At 46.0% G+C, this 13,517-nt stretch overlaps 1 protein-coding gene across 2 annotated transcripts in view; it reads left to right on the top strand.

Annotated features, from left to right (window-relative positions):
• The window catches only part of RAB23 (RAB23, member RAS oncogene family), a 548,767-nt gene that overhangs the window by 323,714 nt on the left and 211,536 nt on the right, over positions 1-13,517 (top strand). For both annotated transcript variants that reach the window (XM_078647984.1, XM_078647983.1), the window contains exon 6: positions 1,811-1,903. In XM_078647984.1, coding sequence (XP_078504110.1) covers positions 1,811-1,903 — 93 coding nt within the window. The remainder of the gene's footprint in view (positions 1-1,810; positions 1,904-13,517) is intronic.

Below are 13,517 nucleotides of genomic sequence, written 5' to 3'. Positions count from 1 at the left end.
ATACCTACTATGTTTACAACTACTGTAGGATTATTTTCCTGTAATGTAGCTGCATCCGTCTCCTGTTGAGGGTCTAGGTCGAGTAGGTTGTATCATGCCATAGTTCCTACATGATTGCTGATGCAAAGTCCTACACCATGACTATAACTGCTTCAATGTCCCTACATTTAATATGTAAAAGATGGAGCACCTAAAGCTTTGTAACGGACTATGGCCTCCTACTGTTGTAAACCAAAACTGTTTTTCATGGTGCTGTGTATATTCTCACAGTATATCTAATTGAAAATGCTGAAAGCGTAGCAATTTTGGGTTAGGGTGAAAAGGATGGTGTATGTTGGGGAGGTGGGATTTCTATCTTTTAGGGAATTTTACCAAAAATGATTTACTATTTTGTCACGTTTCAGTGTTATTCTATCGTGGACCCTGACAAAAAACATCCTTGAGCTACAAAACTGACGTTTAGGCCCTCATTATGATGTCTGGTGAACCACCACCTTACGCCACATTACGATGCAGGCGGTCGAAGCGAAAATGTATGGAGGGGAAACCGCCATCTTCGACAGGATCAAGTTGCAGATTTCTAACCCTACTACGGAGGCGGTGCCTGAATAGACACTGCTGTAGTGATTAGGATATCCCTTTCGGACTGCCTTGGCGGTCCCTCTGCCATGTACACGCAGTCAGAAAGAGACTTTGGAGGCCCCACTGTCCTCCATGGGCCACTGCTTAGTGGCCTGAGAGACCCATGTAGTGCTCCGCTATAATGGTGCCTGGCACACGGTGCATGGATATGCACAAAATGCTGTTTTCTAGTGCAGCTTGTCCTGTGGCCCTTTTCCTGGGCCGCAGCACAAGCCGCACTAGAAAACAGCATTTTATGCTCGTCCGACCGCCATCGTAATGAGACCCTTAGTTTGTTCTCTTAATATTGCAGTTTGCCCAACACAATAGGGAAGTGCTATTGCTTTTTAGATTCTAAGACACTTGAAGAAGCAAAGCGACTCCGTCATTTTTGGTCCCAGCCTTAAAATCTGTTTTGTTTATCCCCCATTTAAAGAAGTGACGTGGCAGCATTTGTTTCTCACACTGTTAAAACTTCAGCCATCTGTAGGCCTCCCTGCTGCCACTTTTATTTGCTTTATGATTTTTAAATATGTGGCTGACCAATATCAAGAGACTAATTCTTGTACAGTATTGCCCAATCACATGGCCGCTTATTAGTACTTTTGAAATTATGTGCTTTTCTGAAATGTTTGCAGTAGTTTATGAACATATCTCATAACCCCTCTGCTGCACCATTAACTGTGACCCTGGCCCTCACCGGTATAAGAAGATAAGTTGCCGCTATTCACTGCTCTACACGTATAACGCCCCCTTTGTGACAGAGATGTGCCACTCTGTCGAACCAATGTCCAGCATGATGCAGAGTACCAAAGGATCCGTGTTCAATGCGAAGAGCCTGTTTGTCGTCATTATCTATGATAATCAGGCTTGTAGAGAATAAGTGCTTGAATTAGAGTTCGGAGGAAACTGGATTTCCTCCAGTTTATTGGGGGAACTCCAAAAATCCACTGGCTTAGCTTCCTCCACCATACTGTGAGGGAGAGTATTTAGCCGATATGTAGCATTTCATTCAGAAATATAAGCCTTCACAGTTACAATCGTTTGTTCGCTTTGAAAATTTTGGAGTTCAAAACGTTGCCAAACTAGTGTTTTTACGTATTTGTGAAAGAGGAAGATGAGTCATTCTGTTGTAATTTAATGGCATCACTATTTCAAATACTATAATACTATTTCCTATTTGCTTTAGTTTTTAAATATTTGTCTGACAAATATCTTCAGCGTCTGAAACAGCAAACCACTGAAGACCCAGAAATACTGCATACGAGTAGCAACAAAATTGGTATGTATTCAACTTACTGTAGTCCATTTTCTGACTGCAGTTTAATCCATATGCAACCTTTTAGGTGTAACTCATAATTCTGTGTGTCATTTGCTTGTCCTTGATCTCTTCTCCCATATAACTAGTTAGAAGACTGCAGGGAGGTTAAGGCCAGAACCAGGTGACTAGATCTATGTAGTTTGGGACTGGGTGTGGCCATCTGGTTCTCGACCGGTTTAGAATCTGATTATGAATTTTTCTCTGGGGGGACTTATTAAAATAAAAGACTGTTAAAATAGTCTATTCACACCGTCATATTTGGAGTAGTGAATGAATCGTTATTAGCATAGTGGTGCTTACAGTACTAAGGAGATCTAGGCCATAAGCCATGCCTACTTTTTCTCCACTTTTGATGTGGATAATGGAACACGTTCAAGTGTTGCCAGGTACTGTAATAGGAGGTATATTTTCTGTATGGCGCCCACTACCACAAAACTGTTTTGATGCTGTTAAAATACAGCTAGTTCTTTTAAAGAACATTTTTTATTACTTTTTATTGGTTACAGATTAAACTCAAAATCATATGGTTACAAATTGCGTTTTGTCCCACACAGCACAAATCTCTTTACAATAAGGCATAGTTAACAACTGTACATTCATCACATTTGAAATAGACAAATCTATGTCTGACTCTGTCTGGGGTGGGGTGCAAATGTTCCCTCTATAGGTGTTCCAAGGTCCCCATATTTGTTCCCATTTCTTGGGGCACCCTCTGTATATATGCTGCCCTTTCCGCCACCATCGCCTCATCTACATCTCCTCACCATTCTTGGTATACTAGAAGTGTTTGGGACCCCCAGTATTTGGCTATGTTTCGCTTGGCAAACATCATGCCCAGCGACACCCATTCTTGTGCTGCCTGGTTAAGGTCAGTCGGTTCCCAGATATTTAGGACACATCTCCTGGGTTCCGGCATAACATGTGGTAGACTGTTCCTACTGCCCCCATTGCCTCAAACAGAGTGTATTCTCCGCCTTTCCTATCTTGTATAAGGTCACTCTTGTGTAGTAGATGCAATGCAGTGTTTTTAATTCTACTAGTCTTAATTTGGAGGATATTGCCACTTCTCGTGGGGAGACGATTGCCTCTTGCCAGTCTGTATGATCTAGGTCCCCTACTTCGACCTGCCACTTTCCATGAGGGGTTGTGTGGGGTCTGGTTGATTATTGATGATTTTTTGATAGGTGAGAGAAATTGCTTTCTTGTCCATATATTCTGTTAGAAGCATATCCTCTAACGGGGAGGCCTCTGGGAGCGGTGTTCCTGCTGGAATAGCTGCTATCAGCGCATGTCTTATTTGAGTACACCTGAATATTTCTGTGGGAGCTAGCTCGTATTACTTTTGAAGATGGGCGAATGTGACCACTGTGCCATCACTCCATAAATCACCCACCGATGTGATGCGGATAGAATCCCAGTGCCTGAAGCCTTTGGTAGCGCCGAATCTGTCTAGTCGTTGTGTTTCCCATAACTGGATCAGCTGCGTTATAACACCGTCCCATCCCAATGTTTTAAGCGCTATGTGCCAAATTCGAACTGTGTGTGCTGTAGGCCCCAACTATGGTTATTTACGCTTTGTGGAGTAGAGAGCCCTCATTACTCCTTCCTCTCCCAAGCTATGCCTATCTGATCTGAAGGCTGGATCTGTTTGCGGGACGTGAAGCCATTGATTAGTTATGATCAATTGGGATGCCCAGAAATAGGGCAATGCCGCCATCTTACCATCCCTTTAGTAATTTATTCATGGCTATTCTGGACTGTTTCCCTTCCCAAAGCAAGTTAGTCACCACCGACTCAATTGCCTTAAAATAGTGTGGGGGGACCAAAAACGGGAAATTTTGCAGGGCATAGAGGAACCTAGGGAGTGCCATCATTTTGAAAAGTGCGGCTTTTCCAAGCAATGTCAACGGTAGGGATTGCCTGTGTTTCGCATCTCGGCGGAGTCTTTCCAGAGGGAGAAGGAGGTTTTTTCCATAAATTCCTCTGGAATTGGTGTAATATGAATCCCTAAGTATTTGAAGCCCCCATTTGTTATTTGCAGAGTGCACCCCCTGGGGAGTTTCGGTGAGGGGCCATGAAAGATATAGAGGATTGATTTAGTCCAATTGATAGTGTAACCAGAATACTTGCCATGTATTTCACAAATGTTTAGGATCCTGTCGAGGGAACACCTGGGGGACGCCATATATAATAGCAGGTCGTCCGCATCAGGGCTCGAAAAATCCCAAAAATGTTACTAGTCCTGCAGGACTAGTACCTTAAAAAATCTCCTCGACCTAACGGTAACCTACTTGACCTCCGTCTCTGAAAGCGGATCAAATGTGACAAGATAACAAGATTTAAAGGCATCTTTATTGCTCATTAACTTTGTGAGCAATAAAATGCCTTTAACTCTTGTTATCTTTTGTCACATTTGCTCTGTTTTCACAGACAGAGGACAAAAGTAAATTTGTCGTCTTACTCGCCAGAAAGGGTGAGTAGGACCTAAAAACAGCTCGACCTTGTTAAATTTAGCTCTCGTATGCGAGCGGTCGAGTGGATTTTTCAAGCCCTGCGCATATAATGATATGCGATCTTCCCATCCCTCTGCTCAAAGAAGTCCACGGATAATATGTTCTCCTCTTATCCAGGCTGTCAGTGGTTCTAGTATAAGGGCGAAAAAAAGCAGGGACGGGGGCATCCTTGACGCGTTCCACACCCTAGGGGAAAGTCGGTAGAAACATGGCCATTTACAGACACATGAGCTAGGGGTTTCGTGTAAAGTAGTTTGGCCCAGACACAGATTTTGGGGCCGAAGCCCATATGCTTAAGGACAGCAAAGAGGAAGGGCCACTCGACTATATTAAAAGGCCATACGCGCGTCTAAAGATAGGATGGCAGCTGGTTCCTGTATGGTAGGTATACATGCCATGACACTATTTAGGCGTCTCAAATTAAGGGCGGTGTTCCTTCCCAGCATAAACCCTGATTGGTCCTGGTGTATTAGTGTATGGAGATGGGGTATCAATCTAGCCACAAGTGTTTTAGAGAGTATTTCAGCATCCGCATTAAGCAGGGATATGGGGCGATAAGATGCGCACTCCCAGGCTGGCTTTCCGGGTTTATAAATAGCTACTATCGTTGCCATGCGCTGGTCTCTAGGGAGTTCTCTTGCTTCCAGGCTGGCATTGTACATATTTAATAGGTGCGGCAGCATAGTGGTTGCCAATTTTCTACAGAGTTCAATGGGTATACCATTGGGCCCCAGTGCTTTCCCAGATTGTATAGCTCCTGGATATCATCTATGTATCGTCTCCACAATTTGAGGCGTTGTACAAAGGGGTGACCAGTTGTAAAAATAAACCTGGTTTTGAAACAATACATGTACAAATTAGCCATGCTAGGGGCACACGTGCTGCCCATAGAAGAGCCAGAAGTTTGCCAAAACAGGTCTCCTTCATACTGAAATAATTCTCCTTAAGTGCCAATTTGGCACATTGCATAACAAAGGAATTGGGCGTTTGATCTTCTCGCGGATGACTCTCGAGTAGCTGTTCCATGATGTTCAGTGTGTCCTCCTCTGGAATGTTTGTATATAACGATTCTACGTCATAAGTCACCATCATATTTACAGCAGTATCAAAAGACACTGTATCTGAAAGCGAAAGTACATGTTTAGTGTCTTGCAAATATGATGTAATCTCAGCCATAATTGGACGGAGACAATGGTCAACAAACTTGGATAATGGCTCCAAAACCAAACCAATACCCGACACAATCGGTCGTCCAGGTGGTGGTCTTTGTTGTTTATGTATTTTAGGAAGAGCATAAAATCCTGGCATGTTTTTGAATCAAAAATTAGGCTTCACTTTTAGTGATCCAGTTGGATTCTCTACCTTCATCCACCAGGAATTTGATCTGTGTCTGTAATCTTGTTGTTGGATCTTGTAAGATTTGAGCTTAGAATTTGGGATCATTCAATTGTCGAAGACATTCTCCACGATAAACCACAGTATCCATAATGAAGGTAGCACCGCCTTTGTCTGCTGGCTTAATCGTAATATTAATGTCATTCCCCAATTCTTCAATACATTTTCTTTCCATGTTGGAGATGTTACAATATGTCTTCTTGGGAGTGTCCATACTAGATTCATATTCTTAAGTCTGTCGTAAGGTCTGCCTCAAGTGTCTGGGCATCCTCTGACGACAGTTTGGGTATTCTGATCTGTTTTATGAAAGCTTTTGCCTCTTCGACCATTGTAGAGGAGGTCGATGTGTAAATGTTCCCATAGTGTTGTGCTAGGGCATTCACTATTTTCTGCGGGTCAGTTATGGTCTCTCCACCATCCACTTGTAGTTGCGCCACCCACCGGCTAGCCCGTTCCCGTTTGTCTAACCAGACCTGTTTCCCGGCTTTATCCCCTACCTCATAGATTTTATGTTGCGTGACACGAAGTCTAGCCTTTGCGTCCTCCCAAGCGTATTCCCTATAGTCTTGTTTTTTCAGATTGAGATCATGAGCCGTGTCTACAGTAGGAATGAGGGCGTGAAGCTGCCCCGCTTGGGCCTCTTCCTGTTCTAGAGCCCATTTTTTTGGCCCGAGAATAAGGAAATGGGTTGGCCCTGAAAAAGCGTCTGATAAGCTCCCAAGAGAGTTATATGGGAGGTAACCGAGTGCTCATTTTCTTGGAAATATTGTTGTGTAGTGAGAGCTATGCCTTTCCTGATCTTGGGGTTGATTAGGAATCCGGGATATATTGGGAAGGTTTGCCGTCCGGCTACGGCGTGGCGTGTGTATCTCACGACTACGGGAGAGTGATCAGAAATACCCCAAGGTAGATGAGTAATGTCTAGTATCTGCCCCAAACTGTCCGCCAGTGTAAGTATGTAATCTATCCTAGAGAGGTTGTTATGTACCCCAGAGTAGAAGGTGTACTGTCGCTCCAAGGAGTGGTGGAAACGCCAAATTTCTATGAGGCTGAGAGCCTCCAGGAACTCCGCAAATCGGGAGGGTGTATCCCTTTGCTCTCAAGGAGGCTGACACTCGAGCGTACTCTCTATAGTGGCATTAAAATCTCCGCCTATTATAAGTTATCCTTCCTGGGGAGTGAGTAAAAAGGCTCCCCGAGTGAAATGCTGGAGGGATATATACTGAGACTATATTATACGCTCTGCCCTCCCATTTGCAGGCAATGACTGCAAAACGCTCCTCGTCATTTTTCCACGTCTGTTGAATAATGTGTGGGAATTTTTTCCCTCCCAGGATACCCACCCCTTGTGACCACCAGGTAAACTCCGAGTGGAACACCATCCGAAAACTCCATCGATCTAGGGCCTTAGAGGAAGAATCTACTAAATGCGTTTCTTGAATCAGGGCTATTGCCGGTGCATGACCCTTGAGATACTGCAGGACCAACCCCATCTTTATTTTGTGGCTCAGTCCGTTAACATTCCATGTATGCAGCGACAAGTGGGAAGCAGGTGCAGGGGAAGTCGTTGTCATTACGGTCTCATTAGGAACTAACCCTGTCGTCTGTCTTGTCCTGTGAGTATGTAACAAATAGGTGTACAGTAATGTATCAGAAACATGGTGTGCAGGTATTGAGATCAAAGTGTAGATTGTTGCAAACATGTTGTACAAATTAACCATGAACTAAATATCTGAACCCTCCCATCCACCTGCCTCCCTGCATGATGGACGTGTAACTACCCGCCACCCCAACTTCGTAAAGTGCTTAGTTCCTATCCCCGGTACCTTGATGGGGGGGTAGAGTTCTCCGAAAATCCTTGCAGCACCCCCCATGTCTGCGGTTTACCTTGTTGGCAAAATCATATCATCTGATTATTGCTTAACGTGTTAATGGGCAAAGTTAAACAATCATATTGTTTGCATTGTAAAGTAAATGTCTGTGCTTGTAGTGGCAGTCGCCTCAGTGTTCTTGGCTACGATGTGGGTGGGTCACCCTTGTGTGGCCGACCGCTGTTTGCCGTATCCTTCTCTGTGCTTGCTGCTCAGTAAACAGTCTGACCAGCCCTGGGCATCAGTCACGGGGCGAATTTTCTCATTCCTCTCCACCTGTCTGTGGTGCGCGACCCTGTGGTCTTGCCTCATCCGACTCTTCTAGTGCTTTGCTTTGCAAGTGCTGTCCATCTTTCCTACCGGATCGCCTGGGGCCCGGGCCCGGCGCCAACCCTCCAACCAATCCTGGGCCTCTTCCAGCCTCCTAAAGAACCACGTTTTTCCTTCGGCCTCTACCCTTAGCTTTGCCGGGAACAACATTGCATATTTGAGCTCTCGCTTCCGGAGCTCCTTTTTTACCTCTAAAAAGTCCCACCTTTTCTTTGTCACTGCCGCCGTGAAATCCGGAAAAATTGTTATTGTACTGTTCTCGAAGCGGATCGGAGTTGCGACGCGCCCTGTCTGTAAAATCAAGTCGCGATCCCAGAAATTGAAAATGCGATCCGGAATAGGTTTCGGGGGGGGGGGGGGGGGGCCCTGGTCTATGTCTCCCTCCTGAGACACAATGAGCCCTCTCGACTGAGAAATAGTTGGAGAAACCTTGTGGTTGTAGTTGGTTCTCAAAAAGGTCTTCAACCTGTAGATCAAGTGCTGGTCCTCCTATTTGTTCCGGCACGCCAATAAGCCTAATATTGTTACGCATTGAGCGTCATTCTTGATCGCCCAGCTTGGCGCCATTATCTTGTTGTCCGCTTCCAGTTGGCGCACTTGTTTTTTGAGAGCATCCGTTGGGCTAGTGAGGGTTGACGTAGTTGTTTCGACCTCTGTCACTCTTGTAGACATTTTATGAAAATATACCCTGATCAGTGGTAGTTCCACAGCGATTGATTCTATAGGTGAGTCCAATGTGGAATGCACATTGTTTAACGTGGTCATGATGTCTTGCAATGTGACAGCAGATTTTTCCACCGTTGTGGAGTTCGCCGCCATAGTCTGGTCCTGACCTGTGAGTTCAGGTTGAATCATAGTGTAGGCGTATTTTTCAAGTTTCAGCTGTTGCGTACCCCGCTGGCCCCTGCCCCCCATCGCAGCTGGTTGTGACCAACACTGCTTGGGGGAAATTCGGACTGCGGTGGTACTCACCGCTGCCTGCGTGTGTGTTGCTAAGGCACACGTGGCCTTTCGGGTTTTCCACCCCCTTCCGTTGCTGTGTCCATGTATGGGCGAGGAGCTGCTCAATTCTGTGGGGGGGGGGGGGGGGAGACGCACAGGCGGTGTGAGGCCTGACTGGATGTAGAGCTCGTCTCAGATTTATGGAGAAGCCTTCATTGTCTGTCGCCAGGGCTTTAAGTGGGGGGTCTGTGGGGTCTGAGCCCCCCCAGTTTTTTTGGGGGGGCCTCGAAAGGGGGCTCTATTTTCAGGCCTCAAAGGTCAAAGGTAGGGTGACCAGACGTCCTGGTTTTTGTTTGGTGTTACTAGTGTGGGTAACATGTATTGATAGTGAAATACTGCCAATTTCGTTTTTCACTATTGAAAGGCAATCTTACCCATAGGATAAGATCGGGAATGCTGTGTAACATGTTTACCTGCATATTTTCCCATAGCGGCAAGATAGACATATGGAATCTGGTATCCCTGAACTCAGAATTTAATCACACATCCTTTAGTGAAGATGGTTTTTTAATTCTAAGTTTGGAAATAGCACTTTTAGAAAGTGGCTATTTTCCTGTTCAACCTTTCTGTGTGCCTCTGCTTGGTTGTGTATTGACTGTCTGGTTTGTGAGTGACAGGGGCTGGGGGCGGCTCCAGGAGTCTGGCTGAGTCGGAACAAGGCTGAATAGACTCCTCTGCATGTACTCTACATGCAGATGGGTGCACTCTGCCAGTGCATCTCTTCTTCCTTTATGAGTGTGGGCCATGGCCATCAGACGCACCGCAGGAGGTGGAGCCAGTATTGTGGCAGGCAGGCACAGCCCTATTTAGACCCTGGTGCTACTCCTCCCACCACTCTGGTAAAGTGTTTGGTATTTTATGGCTTAAACTTAATAAATATAACTTTTGGCCTATTTTATTATCCTTTGCTGGATGCGACTTCATGATTTTCTTAAGCACACAATGCTAGTTATCTTGATTTAGACCACGCCCCTACTCAGATAGGCCACACCCCTTTAAACAAAATTGCCACACCCCTTTTAGAGCACCACCAGTTTTTTTCCCCACTTAAAGCCCTGTCTGTCGCCCATTAGATACTGCCATTCGCGCTCCCAATCATGGGGCCCCTTATAAGCGATTTTGCGAAAGTCCCCACCTGCTACGTCACGCGTCTCTTCCGGGCTCCACTGCAGTGCGCAGTGAAGCACCTCTGTCCAGTGACTACTCACGACCCCCCGGGTGGCCGCAAGGATATACAGGGGTCCTTGGGAGGCAGGATCGGGCTGACCGACTGTTAAAATCACTAGCGATATTCTGTAAGTCGTGACGTTCGGCCCGGTCACATCCAGGAGCTCCCAACGGTACTACGGCATTCACCTTATCGCGGTGTGGTCACCTGCCGAGTGTCTGCCACCGGGGCTCCTCCGCACCCCCGCTGCTGCTGTATAGGCCCGCTGGGTGTCAGACTGCTTTGCCCCGTTTTCAGATCGAATGCCAGGCCTCACCCGCAGAAGGGGGTTGCGGTTGTTACTCGCGCTTTTCGCTGCAACTGCACCACCGCAGCTCCTGTTTTGATATTGCCTGCGTCAGTTTCTTTCGTTACGTGTCTTGGTGGGGCAATCGCTGTCACCCGGGCTGTGCGCTCCACTCCATGTGGCCAGATTTCAGCTCCTGCGTTACGGCCTGGTACGAGCAATCTCCAGCCCCCGATTTTGGTGTGGAGTTTAGGCCTCCTCTCCTCTCTTCGGTGCCATTACACTGGTGTTCATCGGACTGAATCCGCTCGAAGCACATCAGTTGCCTCGCCGTTTCTGATTGCCAACCTACTGCTTTTGGTAGATTTATACAGTCGGAATGCTGAACAGATCGCCTGTGAAGCTGGCTGGATGACTGAGCCTCTTCAGGCAGCGGCCATTTTCATGGGCTGCTAGCCACGCTCCCCATTCTATTTAATTTTAGTTATAATAACTTGTTGCCTTTTCTAACTCTTCTGACTAAAGAACATGAGTGGTATCTGCACTTCTTGGATTGAAAATTGTGTGAATCTAATACCTGGATTGGTACTAGGTGGAGCTGCAGTCTCCTTTCTGCCAGTGTAGTCTCATTCAAAAGACGTGGTTCCGTTACACTTACAGTGCTTTCTCCTTTGCACAGTGCCAATGATCAATGCATGTCCTCCAGGTTGTGGCAACCAAAGGGTGATCTGTGCATGGGCAGTGGCTAGGTGCCTCCTGGCTTCCATTTGGTACCCTGGCATTTTACCTGTTGCACTTCAATTTGCCTGAACTCGGGTACAGAGATTAGGCATAAATGCCGGCTGCCTTTCTCCTAGTGCCCTAAACTTTCGACTCCTGCACTTGCATCTGCCTGGAATCATTTTAGGGGGAGTGCAAGGCCCCTTTTCCGCAGGTTCAGGCTCTTCCTCCTGATGCCCTATTTTTTTGCATTTAGAGCCATAACTTCTCTGGCAGTCCTAACAGTCAGCATATGCTTCCCAGGGGAGTGGCAACACAAGCACGGTTGGTGCATATGCAGAGGCCTGACTTCCACGTTGTGCTTTATTTTCCATTTTCCAGTGCTTACTCACAAGGGTGAATGCAACAAGGCCAACATCCTGTTTTGTTGTGTCAGATCTCTGCTTGGGCCATCATCCAACTTTTGCATCTCTGTAACTCAAAGCACTAACAAGTATTCCATTCTTATAGTATTTCCTAATTCAGTTTTGCACATCATGAACATTCAGTTTTGCATTACAAAACCTGCCAAACCCCTCAAATTTTGGACTGCACTACTCTTTCGCCTCTATTAGTCTCCGTCTCTGGAATGCTAGATCCAGGTCTCAGTCAGTCAAATTGGCTTTATTTCGATATAAAAATATCTTAAAAAGCAGTACATACACATTTCAGCAAGAATAAAAAGATAAAAGCCTAGCCATAAAATACAATCATACAGAATACAATGCAAAATGGCGGCAATAAATTACCTAAGATGGTCTTACAAAGTGACCTACATTAAACAATATGCGTAAGCCTTTTTGACCTAATCAGCCATGCCCAGCTTAAAAACGTCGCTAAACCACAAACAAACAGGGGCCGTGTGTCTGACTTTAATATTCGCAGAGCCACACTGTAATGTCTGGTGCCCAGCACTTTACACACGGGTTTTAACCATCTGTTGCGAGGAGCTTTATAGGCAGGACATACGAACAAAAAGTGGGGAACAGACTCTGTCCTAAAGGGACAAAAAGGGCAGGAAGATACAGTTTGTGCCGGGATCTTCCAGCGTGCAGTCAGTTCCCCCAAGGGGAGCATACCTATTCTAAATTTAAAATATAAGGCCCTATCTCTGGGTGATAAAATGATGTCGAGGTAAGGTTCCCGGAGGGCAACATCCTTCACTATTAAAAATTCTCTAGCAGATTAGCATAAATTTGGATTGGTGTTCCTCCTACTCATTACCCAACTCCAATACACTCTTTTCAGAACTGACTTTTTTGGGGGGGGGGGGCGACCTAGAGTACCAAGCCTCTCCAAGACCCAACTCACCTAGCAAATGCTTTACATCCATTATCCATCTTATTTTTGACCAGCCAGACATAGATAATACTTCCTTCAACCCCTCTGCATAACTGCCCAGTTCAGGGACCCTCCATATACGAGCCCAGAGAAGAAGGGGTCTCAATCTGGCCTTGTCTTTGATGGAACGACAACCCATGTCCAAGAGCAATGGAAGAGTGGGGGTACTATTGGGGAGACATATCAAATCCTTCAGAAATTTCTTTTCTGAGCAGGATAGCTGGTCTACATTCTGGGCTCCCCAGAGCTCTGCCCCGTATAGCGCTGCACTGACGCCTCTTGCCATATAAATATCTAACTCCGGGGCAATAGGTTTTAGGGTAGATGACCTCTGTTCCTTAAGGAGAGCTCCCACCACCCTTTTGTGACTTAATAGCATCTTATTGAGGTGACTGTTCCATCTCATGGTGTCAGAGAGGCGGATACCTAGGTAGTCAAACTCCTTGACTCTATCTAGGGGAACCATGTTCAAAGCTGGTGGCCGACCAAGTTTTTTAGGAGGGTTCAGGACCAAGTATTTTGTTTTTTCGTTGTTGATCTTTAGGGCCCTGATCTCACAGCAAGATTGAAAACTTTCAAGGAGGGTCTGCAGACCAGCAGGGGATTTGTTGATTAACAGGGTATCGTCTGCAAACAATAGGGTGGGTATTTTCCTCCCTGCCAGGGATGGTGCGTCAGCAGGATGTTTTAAAAGGTGCTCGACCACCCCATTCACATATAGTGAGAATAGGGTGGGGGCAAGAACGCACCCCTGGCGAACTCCTCTATTTACTGCTATTCGGGCGGTCTTTTGGCCCTGGTTACCCCACCGCACCTGCGCAAAGTTCTCAGCGTGGAGCTTTATTATTAATAACAGTAAATACGGAGGCATTCCCAAATCAAACAATACCCTCCATAGACGCCCCCGGGG

Source organism: Lissotriton helveticus, chromosome 6, assembly GCF_964261635.1.
Source record: "Lissotriton helveticus chromosome 6, aLisHel1.1, whole genome shotgun sequence".
Lineage (NCBI taxonomy): Eukaryota > Metazoa > Chordata > Amphibia > Caudata > Salamandridae > Lissotriton > Lissotriton helveticus.
Note: the sequence above shows the minus strand (reverse complement) of the source record. Positions and strands in the feature narration are given on the sequence as shown.